At 46.1% G+C, this 13,748-nt stretch overlaps 1 protein-coding gene across 1 annotated transcript in view; it reads left to right on the forward strand.

Moving 5' to 3' along the window:
* The window catches only part of hcrtr2 (hypocretin (orexin) receptor 2), a 46,265-nt gene that overhangs the window by 15,894 nt on the left and 16,623 nt on the right, over nt 1-13,748 (forward strand). Inside the window, exon 2 of the mRNA XM_056761228.1 lies at nt 5,211-5,389. Within this exon, the coding sequence (XP_056617206.1) occupies nt 5,211-5,389 (179 nt within the window). The remainder of the gene's footprint in view (nt 1-5,210; nt 5,390-13,748) is intronic.

Here is a 13,748-nt window from a genome sequence, read left to right on the forward strand (position 1 = left end):
GTAGTTGATAAAAATGTTAAATCATTGCTAGGCCTGCCAGACTGTTTAAAACTGAACTTGATATCTATCAAAGAAGAAGTGTAGGAAATCGATCCCAACAAGAATCAAAACCTGTCACAAGAAATATACACAGAGTATTCTGACTTATTTGATGACGAGCTAGGCACCTTACCTGTGAAATACTCAATGAAGATCAACCCAGACATCACTGCAGTAGTCCGTCCCGCTCGCCGAATACCTGTGGCAATGCGGGACAAAGTGGAAGCAGAGTTAAAAAACATGACAAAAATGGGAGTCATTACACCCGTTTCAGAGCCCACACAGTGGGTATCCTCAATGGTTGCCACACATATGAAAAACACTGACAAGATCTGTATATGCATCGATCCAAGAGATTTGAATGAAGCCCTTATGCACCCTCACCATCCTATGCGCACAGTGGAAGAAGTAGCTTCACAAATGTCCAACGCAAGCGTCTTCTCAGTGCTTGACGCTAAAAGCTCATTTTGGCAAATTAAGCTAGACCATGACTCTTCCATGTGCACCGCTTTCACAACACCCATTGGCAGATATCGTTTTTTACGCATGCCTTTTGGCATTAATTCGGCATCTGAGCTGTTCCAACGGGCAATGGAACAGATCTTCACAGGCTTTCCATGTGCCATAATTGTAGACGACATCATCGTTGGAGGAAAAGGGGAGAAGGAGCACGATGAGAACTTAAGGAAGGTTCTAAACAGAGCACTGCAAGTGAATCTGAAACTTAACCCACAAAAGTGTAAGTTCAGGCTTAGAGAAGTCAGTTACGTGGGCCACCTGTTCACAGAACATGGATTGAAACCAGACCCAGCCAAAATACAGGCCATGACAGAAATGGCACCGCCAAGTGACAAAGCTGCCTTACAACGTTTCTTGGGCATGGCTAACTACCTCGGGAAATTCATTCCAAATTTCAGCGAACTGGCAGCACCACTACGACAGCTTCTCCACAAGGATGTAGCTTGGTGTTGGTTACTGCAGCAACAGGAGGCATTTGAAACACTAAAAAATTGCATCACATTCCCACCAGTCCTGAGGTACTTTGATGTACACAAACCTGTGACCATCACGTGTGATGCTTCTCAATATGGATTGGGGCAGCATGTCTACAGAACGACCAGCCTATTAGCTATGCCTCACACACTCTCACCGAAACGGAAATGAGGTATGCTCAGATTGAAAAGGAGCTACTGGCGGTGGTTTTTGCCTGTCAGAAGTTCTACGACTACATCTACGGGAAACCGGTCTTGGTGGAAACAGACCATCAACCCCTTGTCACGATTCTGAACAAACCCCTACATTCTGCTCCAGTACGACTCCAGCGGATGGTTCTGAAGCTGCAAAAGTTCAATCTGACTCTTACATACAAAAAAGGAAAGCAGCTCTGTTTTGCTGACACACTGTCACGTGCTGCGAGAAAGGTGACAACGGAAGATCTTATAGAAAAGGAGGAATTCGAGGTGATGGCTGTCCAAGTCATTTCAGCTAACCGACTACAAGAGCTCAGAGAACACACTGACAAAGACAGCTCTCTGCAAAGTCTGTGCAACACCATCAAGCATGGCTGGCCGAAGAAAATTCAGAGTGTTCCAGCGCAACTCAAACATTATTTTCCTTTCAGGGATGAGCTCAGTATTGAGGATGGAATCATCACAAAGGGAACAAGAGTTGTAGTTCCTCACAGCCTACAAAGTGAATATCTACAAATCTTGCACAAAGGTCATGCAGGAGCCGAAGCGACCAAACGCAGAGCACGCGATGCTGTTTTCTGGCTGACTATGACACAGGACATCGACAATTTTGTGCAGTCCTGCAGCATATGCAATGCTTTGAGGCCTCATCAACAAAAGGAGCCATTGCACCTACACGAGGTCCCAGAACTGCCTTGGTCTGTTGTTGCCACTGACATATTTGACTGGAACAGCCAACAGTACCTAGTGCTGGTAGATTCTTACTCTGGATGGTTTGAAATTAATTCACTAAGGAACATGTCTTCACAAACTGTAATCAACAAACTGAAGAGACACTTCTCTGTGCATGGAATTCCCCAAAAGCTCTTCACCGATAATGGCACTCAGTACACAAGCCAGATTTTCAGAGACTTTGCAAGCTCATGGGACTTTTGTCACTTCACTAGCAGTCCTGAATATCCCCAGGCGAACGGCCTCGCAGAAAGAGCCGTTCGTAGTGAGAAGCGCCTGCTCGAAACCACTAAGAGGGATGGGACAGACTTGTATTTGAATCTGTTGAACATCCGCAACATTCTTTGGGACAAGATACTGGGTTCACCTGCACAGAGACTGATGTCCAGGGTAACACGTACCACTATGCCAATCAGCAAGCAGATGCTGAAGCCCAGGTCGAAGGATACTGTGAAAATCACAGTACAACTCTCCAAAAAGAGACAAATGCACAAAAGTTCTATGATAAAAGGAGCAAGCCACTCTCTCCGCTGCATGAATCACAAGTAGTAAGGATGCAGACAACAAAAGGACACAACAAGATCGGAGTTGTTAAGAGCACTCTCACCGAGCCCAGATCGTATGTTGTGGAGTCCGACGGCAAAGAGTAAAGGAGAAATCACAGACATCTACTCCCTGTAAACGAACCCTTTCCACACTGCACTCAAGCAGACCTGGAGGATTTGTTGTCACAACTCAACTCAGTGCCAGACAGTGATAATGTGTCTAAAGCTGTTGTACATCCAGAGGAAAGTGGTCCAGCGGAACCAACAGATAGTTGCCATACCGTACATGTTATTGAAAGTAATTCTGATATTTTGTTGTCATTTTCAGTTATAATCTAAGTTTTACAATTTATAGATGTTACAAAGATTTTTGTGAAATTAAAGAGTTTTGAATTTAAAGGGAGGTACAAATCTTAAGAAAGGGGATGTAGATAAATGATGATGTGCAATCTAGTTGCATATAAGCTGTGTATTAGAAAGCTATGTTCATATGTGGTTCTGGAGTGCCCCCTGGTGGTGTTACACATTTTGTATACTGGAGGCACGTGTTGTTAGGAGCTCCCGTGGTGAGCTAATAAACAAGTTATTTCTCGGCATCCAGACGTCTCCATTTCTATAACGAACTACAATTGCTAAGAGCTAAAACTCTTGAATAAGATAGTGTATGATGCTTCAATGAAAACATACTTGTTCGACTTTGTGCAGCGGTGCGCCTAACCACCACGCATATGACAACAAACTACTAAAAGCAAACAGAGCAGTCGAATCTCTCTCGCTGTGCTGTGATGTCTTACGCCGACCGCTCTAAATGACGCCGCATGGCGGGTATGTTTGAGTCAGAAATGCACAGAATATGATTTGGTTTACATGAACCTTCACTGCAAAGTGAATGACAATTTATGAACAAAAGTAACCAGTCAATTTGGCATTTAATTTGACTGCAATAGCCGACTCGGTTGATTCTTATCTACGTCTGGTGGGTGTTAATTTCAAACCCTAAATGCGAGATAATAACTCCATTTTTTTAAAGGGTTCTACGGACCCCCTGCAATTATGTCACGGACCACTAGGGGTCCGCGTACCCCCGGTTGAGAAACTCTAATATAGAAGGTATGCACAAGACGTCACTTACCAACGTGAACACACTAAAGTAAGCTCCCTTGAATGGCAAAACACTCAGAAAAATGGTTGTTTACAGCAGGCAACCAATGTGTCGCTTAGGATCATCATAAAGCAATCAGCCACGCCCTAAAAACCTATTACAGCAACCTGCAACTAGAAACGTAATGATATACCAATTCTACGGTTCGGTTCACGATTTTAGAGCCATTGTTCGATTCGATTCTGTTTGATGTGGAGGCAGGGTTCATGGCATGGCACCAGCAATGCTAAAGAACACTAGATACAATTTTAACCTTTAACAATAATGTAACTTAATTACTTTATCTTTGTTAACTTTATACACTGGCTTCACGTTTCTCTTCGGAAGACATTAATTAACGTGTATAAAATTTAGAAAAAATACAGCTTTTATTAGTTTTTAACAGAGTTCTTAATAGTCCATGCATCCATTTTCCTAAAAGTATTTAATCAAATATAAAGGAATAAAAATGATTTTTGTTATATTGCCCTAAAGCAAAATGATGCGACTGTCACAGTCACCAGCTGCAGTGCCCTCTCAAGTCCACTATTGTGCATTCCCCTCATCAGCCAGTCTGCCAGCACACACGAGAATATAAGTTAAACCATTTAAATGCACAGAAAGAGTTAGCCCCCAAATATACATTTTTGCAATGTTTGTTTGATTTGTATTTGTATTGCTAATGTTTAATTATTCGGGACAAGTACACATTCATAATAAAACCTACAAAAATTAAATAAATGTCCACTAGGTGGCAACAGCGATATAGAGTCTCCCTGAGAAGAAGACGTGTGTATAGAGAGGCTACGAGTCTGTTGTTGTGAGTTATAAAGTTGTAACGAGATCTATGGAATGATCGTGAATGTGCTTGCGGAATTAAAGAACCCACCTCACACACTTGTTGTAGTCTTCTTCAAGTGTGTTACATGACCATTGAATAAACTTCAGGCTTTAAAAAATAGTTGCGTTTGTATGAGGGAATTGGAAACAGGTGTTCACCTTGTTGCTGTTTTTGACACGTAAAAAACCACAGACTGATGAAAATGTGTGACATTTTCTTAATATGCGACATGCCGGACACCAAATGCTGTGTGTGGCATTTGGCAAAGTGGGACGGGTTGTTACCCTTTTCGAACAATCTGAGGGTGAGTAAATAGGCCCAAAAGTAGCTTGTCCTAAAATTCGCGCTAATCTGCAATGCTTTTAGTAGATTGCGTTTGTCATTATGGATATGAGATATTGCAGCTTTTTTTATGTGCACCTTGTTATTAAATCACCTGTAAAAATGTCCACTCACATCAGCGCTTTTTGAAATTGCCCTGTTTAGTTAATCTGGATCATAGTGTTTGAATAATAATTGCTCTTCAACTGCTAAAACAACATGTAATTCAAGACTGCAAAGCTAGCTGCAGTCTTTAAAGATATGCAGATGAGTTTGTTCAGTCACATCCCATCATAGTCTACTAGTATCTTTTGAAGAACATAAGATTTAATGCTGTGGCATCAATATAGCTTCAGCTGTAGTTACTAATGGGCTGTTGTTCAAGGCATCCTTCCTTTCAGTTTGTTTTGCAGTATGGAAAAATCATCACATGCACACAGTGACCAACTACTTCATTGTGAACCTGTCATTTGCTGACATCCTGGTGACAATCACATGTCTTCCTGCAAGTCTTGTGGTGGACATTACAGAAACCTGGTTCTTTGGAAAGACCCTTTGCAAGATCTTACCTTACTTACAGGTAAGTAAACTGAAAATGTACTATATACTCTTATTCAGCTGTTTGGCACGGCAAACGTCCAGTTTGTTTATGTAGTAAATCATCCGCATGATGTTTGAAATGTTTTCAGAATTAATACACTGCGTTTTACAACACCTTTGATCTTGCACATCTACAGCTACGGACTCATCAGAAGACCCTCCACTAGCTTTTGCAGCTAGAGGCTGTTTGCACTTTTGCATGACTTACATTGCTTCCCCTGTAAACTACGTCAACATCTAAAATTTGTTGAAAGGTTTTTTGAGATGTCTGATATGTACTCTTATGTATGATTTTTTCTTGTGAAGACATCCTACATGACACCATTAGATATTTGTGAAAACATAAAGTATATTTGTCTATAGAATCAGTGAAAATTAAAGTCAGCCTTGATCTTTAAGTTCCTCCTTCAGGTTTTACATGCTTTAAGTGTCTTTTATTTTCAAATCAATATTAATTTCTCTGTAACAACCATTTAGAACTCCCTTATAAAAACAGTAAAGAAATTACTTGGATTGCTTGAATTTTATTCATTTTAGTACCTACTGTAGCATCAACAGACAAACTATGTGGCTACAGCATTTTAATTCGTGTGTGAAATGCAAAATATGTCAAATGTCTTATTTTGCATCTGACAGGGTTGACAATTCAGTAGCTAGAGCTAATGGATCTCATGAAGATGTGAATAACAACGTTCCTCCCTCCCTGTCATTTTTCAGTTAAAGTTGGGCCACACAGATTCTCTCTAGGAATAACCTAGCTGACTTTACTTTATAAGCAGTTATTCCATCTACATTTTGAAAGCTACAAGTGCTGTCACTTCTCCATGGCTGAAAAGGCTCGGATATCTTCCTGAGTGGGAAGCTGAATTTTAATGGGAGTTGTGAAGTTATCAAGATTGAAGGAGCAGCTGCGAGCCAGCCGCATAGAGTGCTGATATATGTCTGGATAAAATCACCTCTATTCAATCACATTCGTGCCTATTGAGGATCTTCATCTGTGATGGCTGTTTGCAACACAATGGAGGATGAATCTTTCCCAAGGTTTTTTTAAGATGTATCAAAGATTTTGTTCAAGGGGCAAATTTTTATGTGAATTGAGAAAAGCACAAAAGGGGTGCAAGAAAGGGCTAAAGTAGATGCTCTCTCTATTGAGAACCAAATAATCAAGATAAAAACAAAAAAAATGCTGGCACTTTTATGGGATCAATAATAAACATTTATAAAACAGTGTGACTATGTCAAAGTAAAAAAAAGTCAAAGTCTGCTTTATTGTCAATTCTGCCACATATACTGTACATACATAAAGAGGATTGAAATTGCGTTATACTCTTAGACCCTTGGTGCATACAGATAACACTAACAAAGAATAAAAATGTATTAAAAATTACAGATAAATACAGATTATATATATATATATATATATATATATATATATATACACAACTTTAAAGGCAGGGATATTTAAAAAAGAAAAAGATTGAAGCAACCTGAAGAAGCTGTGTGTTGGTTGGGATCAGGTGAGATGGCTTCCATAAATGTCCTGGAGGGAGGGGAGAGAGACACCAATGATCTTCTCAGCTATGCGTTGGATGGTCTTGTGACAGGACACGTTGCAGGCACCATACCACACAGTGATGCAGCTAGAAAGCATGCTCTAGATCAGCGGTTCTCAATCCTGGTCCTCGCGCCCCCCCGCTCTGCATATTTTGTATGCTTCTCCTACCACTTCAGAGGTTTGTTCAATACGCCTGTAAGAGCCCTGCAAAGTTAACATCACTAGATATTCTGCCATAATTCCAGTTCGAAATGGGCATAATGTTGCGCAAATCTCAAGATTACGGTTAAATAACCCTTCAATCTTCCATAGTAGGTTTTGTCTGTGTGAAGACGCAGCAGGAAGTAGTGTTGCGCAAATTCGTGTTATTAAATTAACGTCAACAGATTTCCTGTGTGCAGGGATTAGAGAGCAATGGACACAGTTCAGGGAACACGTCAATCGGAACGCGGTTCATTCATTGAGGTCTCTTCTAATGAGCTAGAGATTTAAATCAGGTGTGTTAAACAAGAGAGATACAAAAAACATGCAGAGCAGGTGGGCGCGAGGACCAGTGTTGAGAACCGCTGCTCTAGATGGTCCCTCTGTAGAAGGTGCACATGATGGTGGCCGGGGCTCTGGCTCTTCTCAGTTTGAGAGGGAAGTAGAGAAGCTGCTGTGCTTTCTTTGCCATGTTTCTTAAGCCAAGCCCTAGTTGGTCTGGTTCATATTTTTCTCATGCACTGCATTATTACAATAGTACATAATTATTTATCTTACAAATTGTTTATTAAGGATGTATGATGCATTTACTTAAAAGGGTGTACAGAGGTTGCGCTAGACTGTCTCATTGTCCGTCATTTAGATGGACAGATTTATGAAAATTCTGTCATAATCTGTTTTTATATATAGTGTGACATTACATGTTAATTAGCATATTTGTGAGGTCATCTTGTCGTACTTGCGTTTACTCTCTGAATTATATTTTTCATTAAACCTCAACAGTGAATAGTCTAGTCAAGAAGCATTTCCACCTGCAATAACGTCTTGGTTACGTATGTAACCTCAGTTCCCTGATGAAGGGAATGAGACGTTGTGTCAAGAACGACAGATGGGGTTCGCCCTTGAGAACCAATCAACTCTGACTACTATAGAAAAGGCCAATGAAATTTGGCGAATGAAATTTGCATGCCAGTCTCCGCCCCCGGATGTGCAGCATTCATTTTCCTCTTGTTCTGAAGAGCCTGAGAGCCTCTCACGACTGCAGCAGAATAAGATACGTGTTTGTGGCATAAGGGACACAACGTCTCGTTCCCTCCATCAGGGAACTGAGGTTACAAACGTAACCAAGACGTTCCCTTTCTGTCGGTCTCTCGACGGTCTCTCAGATTAGGTTGCCTATGGAAAACGCCACAACGCTGTATCGCATCACGATCTCTAGCGAAGCGACAGTAACAGGCCTGGGCGTGTCAGCTCGGAGCTTTCGCGAAACTGTAACCTTCCAGTGTGGTGGTCGGGGGGGTTCCAGAGCTTTCTTGAAGAAAGATGGGTACAGCCCTGACCGGTAACCTTTCACGGACAGAGGCCTTAGCTCTCTACTGGCGAGAGGCCGTCCGGCTCGGGTTTACACTGGGTAAGCGCAACTTCCTTAATTAGGGATGCGCTGCAGAGGCCACCTCCTACCCGTGGGGAGGAATATGGTGGATATAGGTATAGGTATGGTGGATATAGGTCCGGTTAGAGCTATCTGTGATAGTTCATATGGTATTCCTGCCAAAGGGGGAAGGCTGCTCTGCCCAGCCAGCCCCCAGGGGGTGCTTGCTTAGTGATGGATGGATGGCCTGTTCTTAACCAATATTTGGGTAAGAAGGGAGGTTGGTGAGATACCTGTTCTTAGCCATATGTTTGGGTAAGAAGAGAGGTAAATAACACACTGACCCAACCTACTGGAGGGTGGAAAGGTGCTTTCGCAGGCATACGCCCCCCCGGATGCCAGACCTACATGTCGCCATGCAGGACACGGGTCTGACACCGGGTTTACGCGAAGGTTGTTAACCCTTGCAAAGGTGTTTGGGAGTAGCCCAACCCGCAACTCTACAGATGTCTGCTAGAGTGGCACTTCTGGCCTGTGCCCAGGAGGTGGCTATACCCCGTGCGGAGTGAGCCCTCACTGACAATGGGCATGGGAGATTCTGAGATCGGAATGCCGTCGTAATGGCATTCAAGACCCAGTGCGCCAGCCTCTGCTTGGAGACAGCCTTCCCCTTCTGCTGTCCTCCAACACAGACGAGGAGCTGGTCAGAGCTTCTGAACTCTGCGTGTGGTCCAGGTACTAGACACAACACGGATCGGGTTGGGTCTTCCTCCCCGATGGGGAGCAACTGCAAGTTCACCACTTTGTCCCGGAAGACTTTGCTCGGACCAGCACGTGCTTGTCCCGCACGAGAGGCCGCAGCCTGCTCGGTGCAAGTAGCACAGCCCACAACTCTTGGCAATTGATATGCCAGCGCAGGCGGGGGTCCTGCAGGAAGGCATCCGTTGTCACCACGACTTGCCTCGTAACCTGCCCAGAGGGACCTTAGTCCGTCCAAAAGTCATGGAAGACCATGGGTTATGCTGCGTCGGCAGCAGGGCGTCATCACCATGCCCTGGCGTTTCAGGCTCTCCTCGGAACAAGACTTTGAAGCCAGTGTTGGAGTGGTCTCATGTGCATCAACGAGGGGTATTACCCCGCGAGGACGCCATGTGTCCCAGGAGCCTCTGAATTGTTTAAGGGGACGCTGTCTGCCTGAAATGTTCCAGGCAGTTCAACACTGGCTGGGCGCGTACTACGGACATGTTGCGCCGACATGGTGACAGAGTTGAGTTCCATAGTGAGAAAGAGGATGCTCTGCACTGGGGAGAGCTTGCCCTTCTCTCGGTTGACCTGGAGTCCCAATCGATCTAGGTGCTGGAGCACCAGGTCCCTTAGTGTACATAACAGATCTCGCGAGTTTGCCAAGATAGGCCAGTCGTTGAGATAGTTTAGTACCCGCACACCTTCCTCCCCTCAGGGTCTTCGTGAAGACCAGTGGAGACAGGGACAGACAGAAAGGGAGGACTCCTTCAGGTCGATTACCACGAATCAATCCTGACACCTGATAGATGTCAGGACGCGCCTCTGCGTGAGCATCCTGAACGGCAGCTTGTGAAGGTGCTTTGTTCAGGGTACGCAGACCTATGGGGCGCAACCCGCCGTCTTTCTTGGGAATGATGAAGTGCGGGTTGTAACCCACTTAACATCTTGGATTTGAGGTTCGAACTCGATGCCTGTTTGGCCAGAAGGGTGGTGACCTCTACCCGAAGTATGCGCCTCTGACAGAGGGAGAGATGATGCCCCGAAACTTGGGAGAGTCTCTGGCGAACTGGATCGAGTAACCAAGACTGACCGTCCTCATTAGCCACCGAGACAGTGTAGGCAGCTCTCAAGCTCCCAGGGACTGTGACAGGGGGACCAAGGGCACGGTCTTCTTCACCATTCCCACGGAGGGTGGTTCGATGGCTGGCAGAGCTAACCATGTCGCGGTGGGACCCCAGAGGGAAGGTTGGCTCTGCTTACTTACCTACCTGGCTGGACAGCTGCACGCACTGTCGGTTTGAGAGTGGTAGCAGCTGTCGTGTGTGTACGACCCTACGCCTCACCAGGGCGTGAGGTCGGGTTTGCCGGGCACAGTCCAGTGGAGTGTGTGATCGGCTAGAAGGATCACCCAGGGGAAACAGACAACTCTCTTTATGAGTGAGTGGGCGCCAGGCCCTGAAAAGGGTCCGGCTTTGGTGATGAGGCAGGAGCCATCCCGTACCGACCGATAAGAGCCGTAGCTGTGAAGATCGGGCCCGATGTTGTTCTCCCTGGGGTCTTCCCATCAGTGTCACTTCTCGCGAGAAGGTTGCTGATGGGGAGGAGGTTTCCCCCTCGACCTCCACTTCCGGGGTGCCGCCTGTGGGGGCACAGGAACCGGAGCCGATGTCGGACGGGTCCTGGGCTGCCGGGAAGCAGACATCACGCGAGATCTCGGAGGCCTCTGGGCGGCTGAGTCGCAGCGCGGTAAAATGTGGCTAATCGCTTGGACAAGGCTTGGACAAGGTTTTGTGCCCATGGAAAAGTGTTCTAAGAGTCCTGATGGTTTCAAAGCAAGTAGGTGAGTCCGTCTACTTCTTTCTTAGAGCCGGGATTGGCTGACGAAGGTAGGACGAAGTTAGCCGAAGTAATTTGCCGAAAGAAAAAACTGTCCCTGAAGAGAGAGACAGGTCTCAGGAGGTGTTCTTGAACTGGAACGTGTGAACACACGGAAGAGCGTCGATTGCTCCGTTGACGGATGTTTTAAGCCTGGGGGTTTCACGCTCCTCATAAGTGGGCGATCCAATGCGATGAGACGATTTAGGCATGAAATCAAGTTTCTTTGTTTCGCTTATTAGGTAATTTGCATTTAGGATCACTTAGAAGTTTGGCACTGTAAAACTCTTAGAATGACATAAAATGAGTATGGTATAAAACACACGCAAGGCTTCTACACCAGTGGTGCCGAAGTCCTACACGCCTTGGACGGTAGGCTTTGCCGATTCCCCAAGGTGGCAGCCGTCTGAGGGCACAGGTGCACCGCCTTTGGCTGCCCCACCATCGAGGGAAGTGAGGGAGCCGGAGCTGGTTTGACGGGAGCGGGCCGTAAGTGGAGCGCTCCAAGTTTTACACAGCTCTTCATGCATCTCCGGGAAAATGATGGCACCCGGGGTGGGCGCGGTTTGCACCGCGCTCCGACCCCTGGAACCACGTATCCCTGGGTTAGCATGGGTGACATCACTTCTGCTTCCTCCTGAGCTCAACCCCCCTGGGGGGGAGCTCGGATGCGTCAGAGTCGGATGCTTCTCCCTCCGATGCTGTGAGCGACATCTAATCTACGTCACGCATCGTTTCCGAGTGCGAGCCTGAGGATCCGGACGGTATGCCACCACCGGTTGGGGAACGTTCAGAAGAGCGAATCAGGGTGTGATCGGCCCGTGAGCACTTGGCTGGCGGGTTTACGTTCGCAGAGGTCCCCACATCACTAACGCTGCTAATACAGGCGGACTTTGGGGCCGTAGCCACCGATGTTACGGCCTGGGTAGCAGACGAAATGGTGGCTGGTCCCCGTAGGAAGACAGCCACCCGTTACCGCAACTTCTGAATGACAATCTGCCCGCAGTGCGGGCAAGATGTGTCAACGAATGCTGCTTCAGCATGCTGGACGCCCATACACCTAACTCAGCAATCGTGTCCATCCCCCTCCTCGATGAGGGTGCCGCACCCAAGAGAACAGCGGGACATGCCGCGCTGGAGAACGCTCAGTCCTGAAAAGGACCTATTTGGAAAAAATCTCTAACACCTCCGGAATCGGCGAGACGTCCAGGGGAAGGTCGCTGCAGGTAGGGACGATCGATCAGCTGCTTTACATCATAGATCCGGCAATGTAGAAGTCGTAGTCATGAGTGAAGCTCTGAAGAACAAGAGGTAAATGAATGCTGCACTCCGGCTTCCTTTTATACCGGACATGTGGGGCGGAGACGGGCATGCAAATTTAATTCGCCAAATTTCATTGGCCTTTTCTATAGAAGTCAGAGTTGTTTGGCTCTCAAGGGCGAACCCCATCTGTCGTTCTTGACACAACGTCGAGAGACCGACAGAAAGGGAAATATGTTTTAATGAAATAAAACTGTAACAAAACTACAGGGTAATCCGCAAAAGACACAAACCAAAACAACCTTGTACAACGACTCAGACAACTTAAACACAATGGCTTAAAAACAAAGAACTTAAGATGACAAGACACACCTGGGGAAGACTAATAAACCAGAAAAACAACACATGGCACAAAACAGGAAGTAACATAAAAGTCCAAAATAAAAAGCAAACACAAAACAGAGCCTCCCTATTAAGGAGCGGCATCCAGACGCTTAAAATGGTCCAGGAGGGAAGTGGAGCGGAGACAGAACAGGATGGAGGGCCATGCCTATAAAGGGGAACACTAGCCTTCAAGGCAGGTCAGGCGGCCAGGGAGGCGCAGGCTGGGCTTGAAGGCCAGTGGTGGTCATTTTGGATGAGGCAGCGAACTCCTAAGCCATCTTGGACGAGGCAGGGAGCTCAGAGACACCCATCTTGGACGAGGCAGGGAGCTTAGAGGCGGCCATCTTGGACGAGGCAGTGAGCTCAGAGGTGGCCATCTTGGACGAGGCTGGGAGCTCAGAGGCAGCCATCTTGGACAAGGCAGGGAGTATTGTGTGTTCAGAAACAGCCTCTGGTGACAACGAAAAACGCAAAGCCCAGACAAACAGCAGGGCAGCAGCCACCACCCTCAGAGCAGACTCCATGGGCAGAACATCGGACTCCACCGACGAGGTTGCCATGATGGTTGGAGGCTCTGGAATGGAGGTCATCTCTTGAGCTGGCTCTGGACCAAAGGCCATCTTGCGAGCTGGCTCGGATCCGGTGGCCATTCAAGTTTATTTATATAGCGCTTTTCACAATGTGTATTGTTTCAAAGCAGCTTTACAGGGGCAAACAGGAAAAACAGAAAAGTTAAAACACAGCACAGTGCATGGTATTTATACAACGAGTAAGTTCATTCTAATAAATAACATCTAATTTCTAAATAAATAAATGAATGAATGCAGTCTCCCGGTGAGCAGGCCAACACTGCCCTGCTGTGGCGAGGAACCCAAACTCCAATGATTGATTAATGGAGAAAAAACCTCGGGAGAAACCAGGCTCAACCGGGAGGGCCAGATCCCCTCT

This window comes from Triplophysa dalaica, chromosome 11 (assembly GCF_015846415.1).
Source record: "Triplophysa dalaica isolate WHDGS20190420 chromosome 11, ASM1584641v1, whole genome shotgun sequence".
Classification (NCBI taxonomy): Eukaryota; Metazoa; Chordata; class Actinopteri; order Cypriniformes; family Nemacheilidae; genus Triplophysa; species Triplophysa dalaica.